At 33.7% G+C, this 15,110-nt stretch overlaps 3 protein-coding genes across 3 annotated transcripts in view; 2 read left to right on the forward strand and 1 right to left on the reverse strand.

The window, feature by feature from the left end:
* Positions 1-612: 612 nt before the first annotated feature.
* On the forward strand, positions 613-6,626 carry LOTGIDRAFT_172759 (hypothetical protein; the record flags this gene model as incomplete). The annotated part of the gene is made up of 10 exons (XM_009049932.1): positions 613-689; positions 1,407-1,576; positions 1,896-2,326; positions 2,976-3,522; positions 4,381-4,550; positions 4,831-5,068; positions 5,262-5,514; positions 5,895-6,035; positions 6,512-6,558; positions 6,595-6,626. 10 exons carry the CDS (start codon positions 613-615, stop codon positions 6,624-6,626), a joined length of 2,106 nt encoding a protein of 701 aa, XP_009048180.1.
* Positions 6,627-10,567: 3,941 nt separating this feature from the next.
* LOTGIDRAFT_172760 (hypothetical protein) lies at positions 10,568-12,027 on the forward strand (the record flags this gene model as incomplete). Its single annotated transcript, XM_009049933.1, has 4 exons — positions 10,568-10,607; positions 10,879-10,912; positions 11,182-11,342; positions 11,885-12,027. 4 exons carry the CDS (start codon positions 10,568-10,570, stop codon positions 12,025-12,027), a joined length of 378 nt encoding a protein of 125 aa, XP_009048181.1.
* Positions 12,028-13,277: 1,250 nt separating this feature from the next.
* LOTGIDRAFT_70062 (hypothetical protein) overlaps positions 13,278-15,110 on the reverse strand; it is a gene marked incomplete at both ends in the record, with an annotated part of 3,461 nt that continues 1,628 nt past the window's right edge. Inside the window, 2 exons of the mRNA XM_009049934.1 lie at positions 13,278-13,370; positions 14,908-14,986. Coding sequence (XP_009048182.1) covers positions 13,278-13,370; positions 14,908-14,986 — 172 coding nt within the window. The remainder of the gene's footprint in view (positions 13,371-14,907; positions 14,987-15,110) is intronic.

Here is a 15,110-nt window from a genome sequence, read left to right on the forward strand (position 1 = left end):
TGTGATCTTTATTTCAAACGTTGTACTATTACTAGCGACTTACAGTATTTTTTTTTATAATACTTTCGTATTATCTTGGAATTTTGTGTCATATCAGATCAAATGTACACCAAAGGACACCACTCGCAACCAAACCAACAACCCACACAATCAAACCATAACCATAGGATAATACCAGATGAAGAATATGTAAATTATATATCACGTCATTTACATATTGTTTGGAAAGTCGTGTCTAATACAGCATTTCAGACAGACAAATGTAAAATACAACTAACTTTGAAGAACACTGGTGATCGACCACTGATTGGTCGAGACTGGGAAATTTATTTTGACTCTATTAGAATGGTCGAACCGTATTTTTTACCTGGGAGTGAAAGAATTCTGCCAAATTATGGGATAAAATTTAGACACTGGAAAGGATCGCAGTTTATACTTTCCCCTATCCATAGTTTTACTGACATGAAACCAAGGAGTGATAGACAGATTTATTTTCAAATGAGACACTGGTATGTAGCGCGAAGTCAGTCCTTTCCCAATTGGTACATAAGATTTTCTGGATTCAAAGCATCGGTCATTGAAAATACTAGAACGTTAAACTATGTATCAAACATGAGCCGACCTGAACAGTGGAAGAGGTCAAAAACTGATGTACACAACCCTTATTCAGCCCAGGATAGATATCGCAGGTAAACATTATAATCATCATCTTTATATTACAATGATTACAAAAAGGTATATAATTGATACCATCATACCAAATCTGAACAAAAAAGTCCAGTGAAATCCCTCCAAACCGCATCCAAATGCAAACAAATATTCCCTCTAAACCGACATATTTGAGAAGTCCCGACCGAATTTATATAATCTATAAAAAGGAAACCCCCAATAAACCGGTACACTCTAAACCACAATCCGACATCTAAATAACTCTATTGTAGTCAACATAATGCCCATGAATAAAGCATTGTAACACAGTAACTGGGTTCGTTGTAAACATATAAAGCATTGTATTACAGTAAATGGGTGCGTTGTAAACATATAAAGCATTGTATTACAGAAAATGGGAGCGTTGTAAACAAATAAAGCATTGTAACACAGTAAATGGGTGCGTTGTAAACATATAAAGCATTGTATTACAGTAAATAGGTGCCATTTAATCTTATAAAGCATTGTAATACAGGCAATTGGTGCCTTGTAAACGTTTAACGTATTGTATTACAGTAATGGGTGCCTTGTAAACGTTTAAAACATTGTATTATAGAAAATGGGTGTCTTGTAAACGTGTAAAGCATAAAGCATTGTAATACATTAAATGGGTGTCTAGTAATAAAGCATTGTATCGTAAATGGATGTCATGTAAACGTTACAAGTATTGTATTACAGAAAATGTGTGTATCTTTCAGGTACCACGATTCCATGGATGACGAAACCAAAACACCAGACTTTTCTATTCCCTTAATTCCTAAACCTATAGATGTCATTACGACATCCGGTCATGGTTCAATCAAGGTAAATAACTCCTGGGTGATTCGACATTCAGAAGCTTTAACATCCGAAGGAAAGTATTTGAAAGGTAAGAAAATTGATTCTAGCGTTAGTCAATCATGTTTTGTTAGTTCCATCCTTTACATTTTTCTGTTATTGCACGTCAAAAGCAGCTTTAAGAACCATTTGCATGCTGTTTGGTTTGATTATATGTATTGATAAGATCTCGGATGACTTTTGTTTTAAAGCACCATTGACGATAGAGTTTTCGTCCGATTTATTTATTCTAGACTTAGTTGAAGGGAGGCGACCCACCAGTAATATAATAATTCTATGAATCAAACACACAGTGAAACAATGTCAGATTTCTACAACCAGATTGTTTCAGATTCTCACTTATTTTGTAGGAGAAACTGGGTTAAGCATTGCCAATAAACAAACATCAAAAAACGTTATTGAGCTTATAATTGATGATGTCATACATCCATTGACAAAGAAAAGTTTTGGGCATATCGAAGCCTATAAGCTGGAAGTTAGTTCAAGAGCAAGTTGGATAGCTATTACTGGGAAATCAGCGAGTGGAGTTTTTAATGGAATTCAGTCCTTTCTGGCACTCTTTTCTACTGGTGATGTGATACGTGATATGATAATTGTGGATCAACCTAGATTATCATATCGAGGGATGCATGTTGACGTTTCTCGTAACTTTCACCCAGTATTCTCTATTGTGAAGTTGATTGACGGAATGGCGATGGTGAAGATGAACAAACTGCATCTTCATTTATCAGACGATGAGGGCTGGAGGTTGGAAATTCCAGGTTTACCAGAATTAACCGAGGTATGTTCAACAGATGAAGTTATCTACCTGTTTAACAATACTGCAAATAAGTTTTCTAATGTTTGACGTGTATCGGGGACACAGATAGCATCAATTTGGACTACATGTAATTCAATTTACAATCAGATGCCAATGGTACCTGTAATTCCACTAAAACTAAGTGTTTGATAACGTCGCTAATCGGAAAATAATATTATGCTTAATCACATAAGGCCTTTGCGATAAGTGACGTCATCAAACACTTTGTTTTAGTGGCATTGTAGGAATCGCAGACGTCTGATTGAAAATTTGTGTTATCAGTGTCCCTGATATATATACAAAAATTAAAGCATCTCTTTACAATCTTTTTAAAGACACATAGAATGTTCATATTTCTACATCCGGTTTATATAACATGAGCTGCTTTAAGACATTTGTGTATTTTATTAGCATCATTCTCTATAATCACAATTACGAAGACATCCTTACTAAGGCTGCAGTCAAATTATTCTAAATAGAGAGAACGTTGGGTTTTCATTCTGAAAATTGTTAATAGGTATTAAGTTCACATCATCCTAAATAGAAGAATTGGGTTGCCTTAAGCTACAGACAGAACATATAGTAATGGTATGATCTTGACAAGTAGTTCATTGTCTTAACAATATTTCAGATAGGAGCAAAAAGATGTTTCAATGTAGATGAATGTCTTCCACCTCAATTGGGATCCGGTCCCGATTCTTCTACTTCCGGTAGTGGTTATTATACCATTTCAGACTACAAGAAAATTCTTCAGCATGCATCTTCAAGACACATACAAGTTATACCAGAGTTTGACTTTCCAGGACACGCACGTGCAGCCATTAAGGCTATGGAAAAGAGATATCATGACAAGATTAATCTCAACAGAACTTTAGCGGAGGAATATCTTCTTCATGATTTTCATGATAAATCGGAATATTTATCCGTACAGTTTTATAACGATGGTGCTGCCAATCCGTGTTTAAACTCAACCTACACATTTTTAGGTCACGTAATTGACGAGCTTATCAACGTGCACAAAGATATTCAACCTTTGACCTTATATCATTTTGGTGGTGATGAGGTTGCTAAAGGAGCATGGGTAGATTCGCCAAAATGTCAAAACCTTAATCATGGGAATCCAATGTCCAAAGACCAAATAAGCGACATGTTTTTAAAGAGAGTGGACGATATTACATGTACGTATTACTTTTTTGGTCAGAAAGAGAACCTAAGTGGGTTGGGATCCCTCCCCCGGGGTAAATTGTTTACCCTCTTGTATTCTGAAACGACCCCTGTGTAAGTCAGTTGAATGCCTGTTATCAAAGATTGAAACATGTTCAATCTGCTCCCTTGTATTCTGAGACCCCTCTGTAAATCAGTTGAATGCCTGTTAATGAAAGATTGAAAAATGTTTAGCCTGCTCCCTTGTATTCTGAGACCCCTCTGTAAATCAGTTGAATGCCTGTTAATGAAAGATTGAAAGATGTTCAGCCTGCTCCCTTGTATTCTGAGACCCCTCTGTAAATCAGTTGAATGCCTGTTAATGAAAGATTGAAAGATGTTTAGCCTGCTCCCTTGTATTCTGAGACCCCTCTGTAAATCAGTTGAATGCCTGTTAATGAAAGATTGAAAGATGTTCAGCCTGCTCCCTTGTATTCTGAGACCCCTCTGTAAGTCAGCTGAATGCCTGTTAATGAAAGATTGAAAGATGTTCAGCCTGCTCCCTTGTATTCTGAGACCCCTCTGTAAGTCAGCTGAATGCCTGTTAATGAAAGATTGAAAGATGTTCAGCCTGCTCCCTTGTATTCTGAGACCCTCTGTAAGTCAATGTAAAACCTTTTAATGAAAGATTGAAACATGTTCAATCTGCTCCCTTGTATTCTGATACCCCTCTGTAAGTCAGTTGAATGCCTGTTAATGAAAGAATGAAAGATGTTCAGCATGCTCCCTTGTATTCTGAGACCCCTCTGTAAGCCAGTTAATTTTAATGAAAGATTGGGAAGATACATATATCAGCTAAGTAAGTTTTGAAAATGGATTCTGTTCATTTACAGCCAAAAGAGGATTGGATATGGCTGCGTGGGAAGACGGTGTTTCGGAGCAGCAAAAACCATTTGATAAAGCTTCACTCAAGTCAAAAGATGTGTATGTCTATACTTGGCAAAATGTTTGGGAATGGGGAACTACTGACATTGCGTACAGAATTGCCAATGCTGGATATAAGGTATAATGATGCTCACTTTAATGTGGCGTTGTGCATTTTCATTTCATAAAGTTTGATTAGTTTATTGTTGCCTATACTCTTTGCGAAAAGGCTTCATGCCAACCCATTGATTTGGACAATAAATCTGTATTGATTATTTTGGATATCATCCAAATAGCGAGAAATATCGAAGTCAAGTAAAATTGAATTTATCCGTCTTGTCTGAATACATCTTCACAATGTTAATCTATAATGAACTTCATACTTATGCCATGACTGTAATAGTCACCTGTTATTTCAGGTTATACTGTGTCAAGCAACCTACCTCTATTTTGATCATCCCCAGGAGCCAGATCCTGAAGAACCGGGAATGTCTTGGGCTATCAGATTCACTGATACCAAGAGAGTCTTTAGTTTTATAGTCGATGATATTTATCAGAATACAGATCAAACAGTCATGGGTATTCCTCAGACTACAAGTCAAGTATGCAGAAATAACAAAATATGCCCTCCATTGAAGAAACCAGAAAATATAGTTGGTAGGTGATGATCTAAACGTCGTTTATCAAATTGGAGCATTCATGGTGAACATCCTATCCTGAGGAGTAGCAATCAAACTTAAACATGCTAAACGACCCAGGTTGTTTCAGGCTAGTGAATTTTAATTTGTAAAAAATTAATTATAATATTCAATATGGTGTGACCACTTTACTAGTGCAGTGATATTTTCAGGTATACAAGGTCAACTTTGGAGTGAAACGGTTAGATCCCCAGAAAGATTAGAGTATATGATCTTCCCGAGATTATTAGCATTAGCTGAGAGAGGGTGGCATAAGGCTGCTTGGGAATCTATAACTGATGTTGATAAAAGAAATGCCAATATGGATGAAGATTGGTCAAGGTTTTCTAAAATTGTGGGAAGGAATTATTTATGGAGATTAGAAAAACTTGGCATTCGGTACCGAATTCCACTGCCAGGCGGAAAGTAAGTGTCATTTTTGAATAAATTCTACATATACATATAATTCTGTTCTCATCTCTCGTGCAATTTTCATTCCCGGTTTGTATCCTTAGTTGATATCATGATATCAGATGTTAATTTGGAATGGTGCAAATGGAAAGCCAAACGTTCCCTGAAGTGTTATTTAGAAACAAACTGATCTGATAAAGACTTACCAGTGAACAGATTACTGGACATTGGTGTAATGATCTGACCAAAAACTAGGAATTGCTGGCACAGTCGATATATGTTCATACTTTGCAACCTCTTTGATAGATTTGACATTTTTTTCGCTTTGTTGTCTTTCAGTATGTTTCTTTCTCGTTGTGTTTCTGGAGATCATTTAAATTTTTGTCCTTTTACAGAGTTGAAAACAACAGAATACTAACCAATACAGAATTTCCGGGTCACACTATCGAGTATTTTTTACCGGAAAAAGGTATTTGGGAAACAGTCTCTAAAAACACAGTGTACACTGAAAATACTCCTATTCTATTGAGGACAAGGTCAGTAGTCTTGATCAAAGCAATTGATATAGCAATTTACAAAAAAACAACATTTACATACTGCACCGATTTCAGTCGCCAACAAGACAGTGTTTACAATTTATATTGAAGTCTCCCATCTTGGGCATTTTTTGTATAATTACTTCACACTTTCATCTGTTGGCTCGGCAATTTTCGCTGATTTATGGTCTCATACTAACTATCATTTTCACAATGCCAAGCTATTAAGGACTGCGTCTAATAACCCACCTTGACTTTATTAGGCAATTTCTTGTATCTTTTATTGTAAATGCAGCTATTTGATTGGATTGTACAGAAAGTCTGTAAACCAAAAACCATAGCCATAATGAGTCTTTCGAGGGCTGTGATTGTCTGAATTCGCTAGCGTACAATCCAATCAAATTGTTGCATACCGCGAATAGTGCATAATGAAGTCAAAGTATAAGACGCAGTTTAAGATAAGTTGTGTATTGCAGAAATCATGATGGAAGTAGAATAAGTCGTACTGTTGTCCTCCATCCAGGTAAGAAAGTTTATTTTTTATTCACTTAAATTTCAGGTTTCGTTGCCAACATTATGAAAAATAACTAGAAAAACTATTATCAATAGAATTATCAAATTTTATCATAGTTTAGGTAAAGATTGCCTTTGTATTAAAACTACAACTTGTGTAACAAAATTGACATAAAAATTTCGGATATTATTTTTCTAAAATTTTGCATTGATATTTTCATTACAGAGGTTTTTGAGTTTGCATTTTTTCAGCAACAATTTTCTGCAATATCTATTTTTTTTGGTTGTTAATTCTTTATACTTTATACATGCAGTTGACCAAACAGTTGTCGATTTGATAGCAAATACTCTTAAAATAAAAATATCACAACGTTATTCAGAAACTGACACCAAGAAAAAGTTAAATGAAATAATATTTAAAAATGGTGGAAATGAAATAATTCCCAACGGGAACTGGTACCTAAATTTGCAATCCTTAAATAGTGACCAATCATTTTCTGTACAAGGAAATGACGTCATGATAGAACATGTGAATAACACATTGCAAATAACTCCTACCAAGAATTTTGGGAATTTAAAGCCAGGCGATGTAAAGAAAATAACGTTTACGAATCAGTTTTGGTTTGATGACAAGGGGGGTGCCACGCCGAATATAAGGGTAGGAGCCAATGGAATGGAAAGTAGAGGAGTGAGGAATTTTGAAAGATTGTCTTGAGAGACACCTTGTGCTTTATGTGTGTAGGATACTTGTAGATTATACCATCAATACTGCACGAGATTTGTCGCATCTAACGGAAACAATGATAAATGGTAAATGGTAAATCCGTTATATGTTATAAACATCGTCATTCGACAATCCTCGGCAGTTTCCGTAAAGGTGAATCTATTAATTTCTTGGGCAAGACTCTTTACTTCCGGTATTAAGCAGTGATATATCGACCGAAACATAGTCCACGTGGGAATATTAGCATAGTTCCGGCAAATTATGACTGTCATACATTAACATGATATGTTGCAGAGCGCTAGATTATACAAACTACAATATTACTGCTGACGGTAATTATTAGTTTTTGTTCATAAACCTATCATATAGATAGTTCACGGATTAGGTGAATTTGTACATTGGGCGGTTTTACTTTGCCGTGCTCTGTCTCGGTAATTATGATTTGGGGATAATTTGATGCAATTCAGCATGCAAATCTGAGAGTGGTACCTGGTGATTTATATTTTTTTTTTATTAATGAAATGTTTGTTTTTGCAAAAATGCAAGGTCCTCTGTTGTCTGGGTTTTTTGCAATTTTTAATAAACTGGATTTTCAAATATTTTGTATGAAATATAAAAGATTTTAATCTTTTGTTTTATTTCCGGATAATTAACGTAAGCTCCCGTTTTAGAGTAAAATACTCAAAGTTTTCACAGGAAAAGTGAATTGATAAAGACCACTTGACATAAGTCTAGTCTCTATGTATCTTGTGTATAGAAAGTAACTAGGAAGTTGTCTCTATGTATCTTGTGTATAGAAAGTAACTGGGAAGTTGTCTCTATGACTATAAATGTGTCTCCTTGTGTATTGTAACTAGGAAGTTGTCTCTATGTATCTTGTGTATAGAAAGTAACTAGGAAGTTGTCTCTATGTGTATTGTGTATACACAAGGAGACAACTTTATAGTTACTTAATATACACAATATACACAGAGACAACTTCCTAGTTACAAACTATACACAATATACACAGAGACAACTTCCTAGTTACTTACTATACACAATACACACAGAGACAACTTCCTAGTTACTTTCTATACACAATACACACAGAGTCAATTTCTTAGTTACTTACTATACACAATACACACAGAGACAACTTCCTAGTTACAAACTATACACAATACACACAGAGACAACTAGTTACAAACTATACACAATATACACAGAGACAACTTCCTAGTTACAAACTATACACAATACACACAGAGACAACTTCCTAGTTACTTACTATACATAATACACACAGAGACAACTTCCTAGTTACTTACTATACATAATACACACAGAGACAACTTCCTAGTTACAAACTATACACAATACACACAGAGACAACTTCCTAGTTACAAACTATACACAATACACACAGAGACAACTTCCTAGTTACAAACTATACACAATACACACAGAGACAATTTCCTAGTTATTTACTATACATAATACACACAGAGACAACTTCATAGTTACTTACTATACACAATACACACAGAGACAACTTCCTAGTTACTTACTATACACAATACACACAGAGACAACTTCCTAGTTACTAACTATACACAATACACACAGAGACAACTTCCTAGTTATTTACTATACACAATACACACAGAGACAACTTCCTAGTTATTTACTATACACAATACACACAGAGACAACTTCCTAGTTATTTACTATACACAATACACACAGAGACAACTTCCTAGTTACTTACTATACACAATACACACAGAGACAACTTCCTAGTTACTAACTATACACAAGATACATAGCGACAACTTCCTAGTTACTTACTATACACAATATACATAGCGACAACTTCCTAGTTACTTTCTATACACAATATACACAGAGACAACTTCTTAGTTACTTACTCTACAGAATACACACAGAGACAACTTCCTAGTTACTTACTATACACGATACGCACAGAGACAACTTCCTAGTTACAAACTATACACAATATACACAGAGACAACTTCCTAGTTACTTACTATACACAATTCACACAGAGAGAACTTCCTAGTTACAAACTATACACAATACACAAGAAGACAACTTCCTAGTTACTAACTATACACAAGATACATAGCGACAACTTCCTAGTTACTTACTATACACAATACACACAGAGACAACTTCCTAGTTACTTACTATACATAATACACACAGAGACAACTTCCTAGTTACTTACTATACACAATATACACAGAGACAACTTCCAAGTTACTTACTATACATAATACACACAGAGACAACTTCCTAGTTACTTAATATACACAATATACACAGAGAGAACTTCCTAGTTACTTACTATACACAATATACACAGAGACAACTTCCTAGTTACTTACTATACACAATATACACAGAGACAACTTCCAAGTTACTTACTATACATAATACACACAGAGACAACTAGTTACAAACTATACACAATATACACAGAGACAACTTCCTAGTTACTTACTATACACAATACACACAGAGACAACTTCCTAGTTACAAACTATACACAATACACACAGAGACAATTTCCTGTCACTATGCGAAATTACTATCCTATCAACGCTTCTGTTGTCATATTATTATTCCATTTGTCATCTTAATCTGGTGTGCAGGAACGTAGCTTCCCTATTTAAGGGAACTTTTACAGCGTTGTCGGATGACCAAGTGCAGAAGAGCAATACACCGAACGGGATTGTGCATCGATATTCCTAGGCTTAGCCCTTGTTTCCATTTTATAAGAATGAATTCCCCTTGCACTGTATAGATTTGCATTTGCACAAATACAAGGACGTGTCTCGCAGCTTTGTAACTTTGTAACGAATAGACTTGACTGGAAGTTTTTCCCAACAATGATAGAAGGTTACCCAAGATAGAGAGCTGTATGACGAAAGGTTTTATAAAGGGCATTGATTGATGTACATGTATTTGTCGGCTATATATAAAAGTTGTATATAGGCTAATAAAATGTATGTATGTCTGATTGACAAAAGAGAAACTATTAATACGCCGGACAATGGAAGATTCAATAATAGTTTTTGACAGCGTCAATAATTTAACAACATATTTACTATGTACAACTATTTATGAACTTCAATCTAGCGATTATACAACAATTTGTGGACACGATTTACTATAGTCTAATTTTTACAGTGATTATATGAAGTGGTATAGGAAATATGATATCATAATGATACATAACAAGATTTAGTGAATTTTGATTGAATTTGTAAAAGGAATTTCAAGATATAAAATGTGGTGTTTTTTATATTTTCTGTTGACTGGTCTTGTAGGTAGGGTATACTTTTATTTTATTTAAACTTGAACTTTACTTTTCTTTCTTAAAGTACATGTACTTTATTTACATAGAGATCGTTGAAATATCTTACAAAGAATTTTTCCAAATCTCTTGTTAACTTGAAGTCAAGCAAAATATCATAGATGTATAATGTAAATTGTAGTACTGGAAATAAGTATCCGCTACTCTTTACTGGTTGAATGTTACATTTTTTGGATTTAATAATAAATTGTCTTATAATTATCTATTTTCGATTTTCTTTCCAGATGTATTGATGGCTAAACCTCTTGAACTATCAGGGTAATTACTTCAAATTTTCTTTACTTTAAGTATAACATTTTGTTAAATTTGGTCGTTCGATCAAATAAGAAAATTCATTTGATTCACATTACTCAACATTCTTTTTCTGATAAGAAAGACTATTTTATTATGAGGTTTTGATACGGTAATATGTGGAGGTCTTCAATGACGGAATGTCCAACTATCAAGTAGATACCAATGAACGATATTTTCTTTTAACCCCTCATCATCATAAATGAAGTTCTGTAAGATTTTCTCATATTTTATAGGGCCCTGCCATCAACTTTGGTGTTACCAGTGATGTTACCAGTGATAGCCAGTTTGGTAGTTACTATTTTCTTTATGTCTTTGTGTGTAACTTGCAAGAAAAAATCTGCTACCGTTTCTCCACAGGTGAAACAAGATCGTAATGTAAGACGAACCAGTATCAGTAAGTATAATACTCTGACAATTCTATTACGATTTTTATCATACAACTAATGTAGACAGCGATACCATACTTAAAGGGATTGTAAAGAGGTAATGTATCGCCACATCTGTATTGTCTCATAAGGCCATTCGCGATTACTAACGTCATCAAATTAGAAAATCTCTTTTCCATTAAAATTTGTCATTTTTCAAGACAATGTGATAATGTCTTGTCAGCGCAGACAAACAAGCTTCTGCGTTTACCTATGATTATGCATACAGAATGTCCGACCATCGTTTCATTCATCATGACTAGTATTAAAGATAAAATTCCAATGATCACACAACCATCCCACAGCTACAGCTATAGCATATAAAGATTTAATAACAAGTGTGGTAATACATGATATAGACAAAAAAAAAGCTTCTATGTCTACCATTGGTTTATGCATACAGAATGGATAACTTCCGTTTGGTACATTACAGGAAAAAATGAAAAATTTCAATGATTTCGTTACTATTTTTCCTTATTGATTAATTTTGACTTTTGTTTTTTAGTTTCAGGAACATATAGTATACAATCTGAAGATCTAACGCCTGTCAATACAACATATTTGAACACGGATACTAAATCCAAGACAATAACTCGTAAAATCAGTCAAACAGAACGAGTACGAGTCAAACAACCTGCAACTATATTTGAATAGATAAAAGGAAACTGTTTTTCGGAAGAAACGCGGAGTATAGAGAGCCAAATGTGATATTTGTCAATTTTTTGGCTGAAATAAGACCTATGTATAGTGAACCAAGGGCGATTATCGAGATTTATTTGGACTCAAGACTACATCAATTCAATAAATCGATACATGTTATGTTTACATTCATATTATTTAACCAATATATTTCTTAAATTGTCAAAAATTTGTGTACTGACGAGGGCAACAATTAGTGCCGGAATTAAAACTACAGACTACAATGATTTATATAAATACATAAACTATATTGCTTCATATACAAAGTTTTGTAATTACAGACATTGAGATAAAACACGATTAAAATCTAATTCCAGCAGTAGCGTTTCTATGAGGAAGGGGTGTGGGAGGGGAATCGGGTGGCAGCTAATTTCACATGGGTTATACAGTCATAAGCTTCGAATTATTAATAAAATGCCAAATACTTACACAGTTTCTGTGACAAAAGGTTTAATGAAATATTCCAATCCCGTTATTTATATTCAGAGACCTCGTGGCATTTTAAAATGAAGGTCTTAAACTTATATACAATATAATAAAATTTCCATCGATGACAAATTTACTAAAAATCTGAACAAATACACCATTTATTTATTTAAATATTTTGGATGAATTGCCGTTCATGGTAAAAACTGATCATCTGATAATTGTATCTTTGACTAATAACATTAAAGTTGTTTGCTTCAAGTCGTGATTATTATCAGGTTGTAGTTGCTAATATTCTACTTGCGGTTTAGTTTCTATAAAAGGATATTTTCAGCCTGATAAAATCTCAGCAGACTTGTGGCGCCAGAAATATTGATGATTAGATATTTTCAATGAATTCTATCAACCATGAAACTGGAAACTGCGTCTTCGATAATTCCACAGTCTTTTCATAGCACCACGTAATTATCAGGAAATCTTAGAAATTGCTGGAAATTGGCATCTTTTTTTCTTGTTGATTAATTGAAGTGATAGAAATTCGCTTATTTTTTTTCTGTTAACTTCCAACTGAATGATTTCTGACAAACTTAATCATTTTCACTTTATTTGGCGTGTTTTTAATTATTCGTTTCACGTGACCTTTGAATACAACATATACGCCATACACTTTTCCACGTTGTGTTGCGTTTTTTAAAATTTTGCATTGCGGCGCCTTCTCCTTGATTTCATAAATAATTTGGCACATCGTAATCTGTCATTTTCATCTACGTTTCTCACACACCAAACAATATTCCTGAGAAATCTGACCCAAGCTGTAATTTGACCATCATCCCTGAAGAATTATCTACATACACTGACGTATACTGTCCTTTCTGAAAGAACATAAAATAAACTGTGAAGTAAGTGGTAAAAACTAACGTTTATTTCCGTTCTGAAATAGCATTTAATAAGTGGTAAAAACATAGAATTAGTGGTAAAATAAGTGGTAAAAACTGACGTATATTGTATTGTATATAATAACATTAAAAAAGTGGTAAAAACTGACATCTTTTCTGAAACAACATAACATAAGTAGTAAAAACCCTATGCATATTGTCCTTTCTGAACATAAAATAAGTGGTAAAACTGGCGTATATTGTCCTTTCAGAAATATCATAAAGTAAGAGGTAAAAAGCTATATGTATATTGTCCTTCTGTACATAAAATAAATGGTAAAACTGGCGTATATTGTCCTTTCAGAAATATCATAAAGTAAGAGGTAAAAAGCTATATGTATATTGTCCTTCTGTACATAAAATAAGTGGTAAAACTGGCGTATATTGTCCTTTCAGAAATATCATAAAGTAAGAGGTAAAAAGCTATATGTATATTGTCCTTCTGTACATAAAATAAGTGGTAAAACTGGCGTATATTGTCCTTTCAGAAATATCATAAAGTAAGAGGTAAAAAGCTATATGTATATTGTCCTTCTGTACATAAAATAAGTGGTAAAACTGGCGTATATTGTCCTTTCAGAAATATCATAAAGTAAGAGGTAAAAAGCTATATGTATATTGTCCTTCTGTACATAAAATAAGTGGTAAAACTGGCGTATATTGTCCTTTCAGAAATATCATAAAGTAAGAGGTAAAAAGCTATATGTATATTGTCCTTCTGTACATAAAATAAGTGGTAAAACTGGCGTATATTGTCCTTTCAGAAATATCATAAAGTAAGAGGTAAAAAGCTATATGTATATTGTCCTTCTGTACATAAAATAAGTGGTAAAACTGGCGTATATTGTCCTTTCAGAAATATCATAAAGTAAGAGGTAAAAAGCTATATGTATATTGTCCTTCTGTACATAAAATAAGTGGTAAAACTGGCGTATATTGTCCTTTTAGAAATATCATAAAGTAAGAGGTAAAAAGCTATATGTATATTGTCCTTCTGTACATAAAATAAGTGGTAAAACTGGCGTATATTGTCCTTTCAGAAATATCATAAAGTAAGAGGTAAAAAGCTATATGTATATTGTCCTTCTGTACATAAAATAAGTGGTAAAACTGGCGTATATTGTCCTTTCAGAAATATCATAAAGTAAGAGGTAAAAAGCTATATGTATATTGTCCTTCTTTACATAAAATAAGTGGTAAAATTTCAGTATCAGGTCCCCACCAATCGTGATGATATAATAGAAACTGAACACCCAATGAATGCAATTAAAGGCCAAATATAATACATTATAGATAAACAGCAAATCTGGTTTATATTAAATATTAATTAAGATATTTATAAGGGTCACAATTAATTTCGGAACGTGTACGGTATTGTAAAGGGTAATACTTGAATGTTCCTGAACGGAAAAACGTAAAAATGAATAGTCATTCTTCGTTCATCATGAGAGTACGTTGAAATAAAAACACAAACCTTTAAATGTAAAAAGCCGTTAAGACTAACTGTAAATATTTTACTGTTTGATTCTAAACCACAAATATACTCCAAGGACCTGAAATTGATTTTCAAAATGACATCGGAACCCTTAGATTCTAGAAGAGGAAATGTCTTTGCAACCAAAGCAACAAAGCCATTTCATGCGAAGCGACGTTGAAACAGAACATAGTCTGTCTTAG

Source organism: Lottia gigantea (genome assembly GCF_000327385.1).
Source record: "Lottia gigantea unplaced genomic scaffold LOTGIsca_141, whole genome shotgun sequence".
Lineage (NCBI taxonomy): Eukaryota > Metazoa > Mollusca > Gastropoda > Lottiidae > Lottia > Lottia gigantea.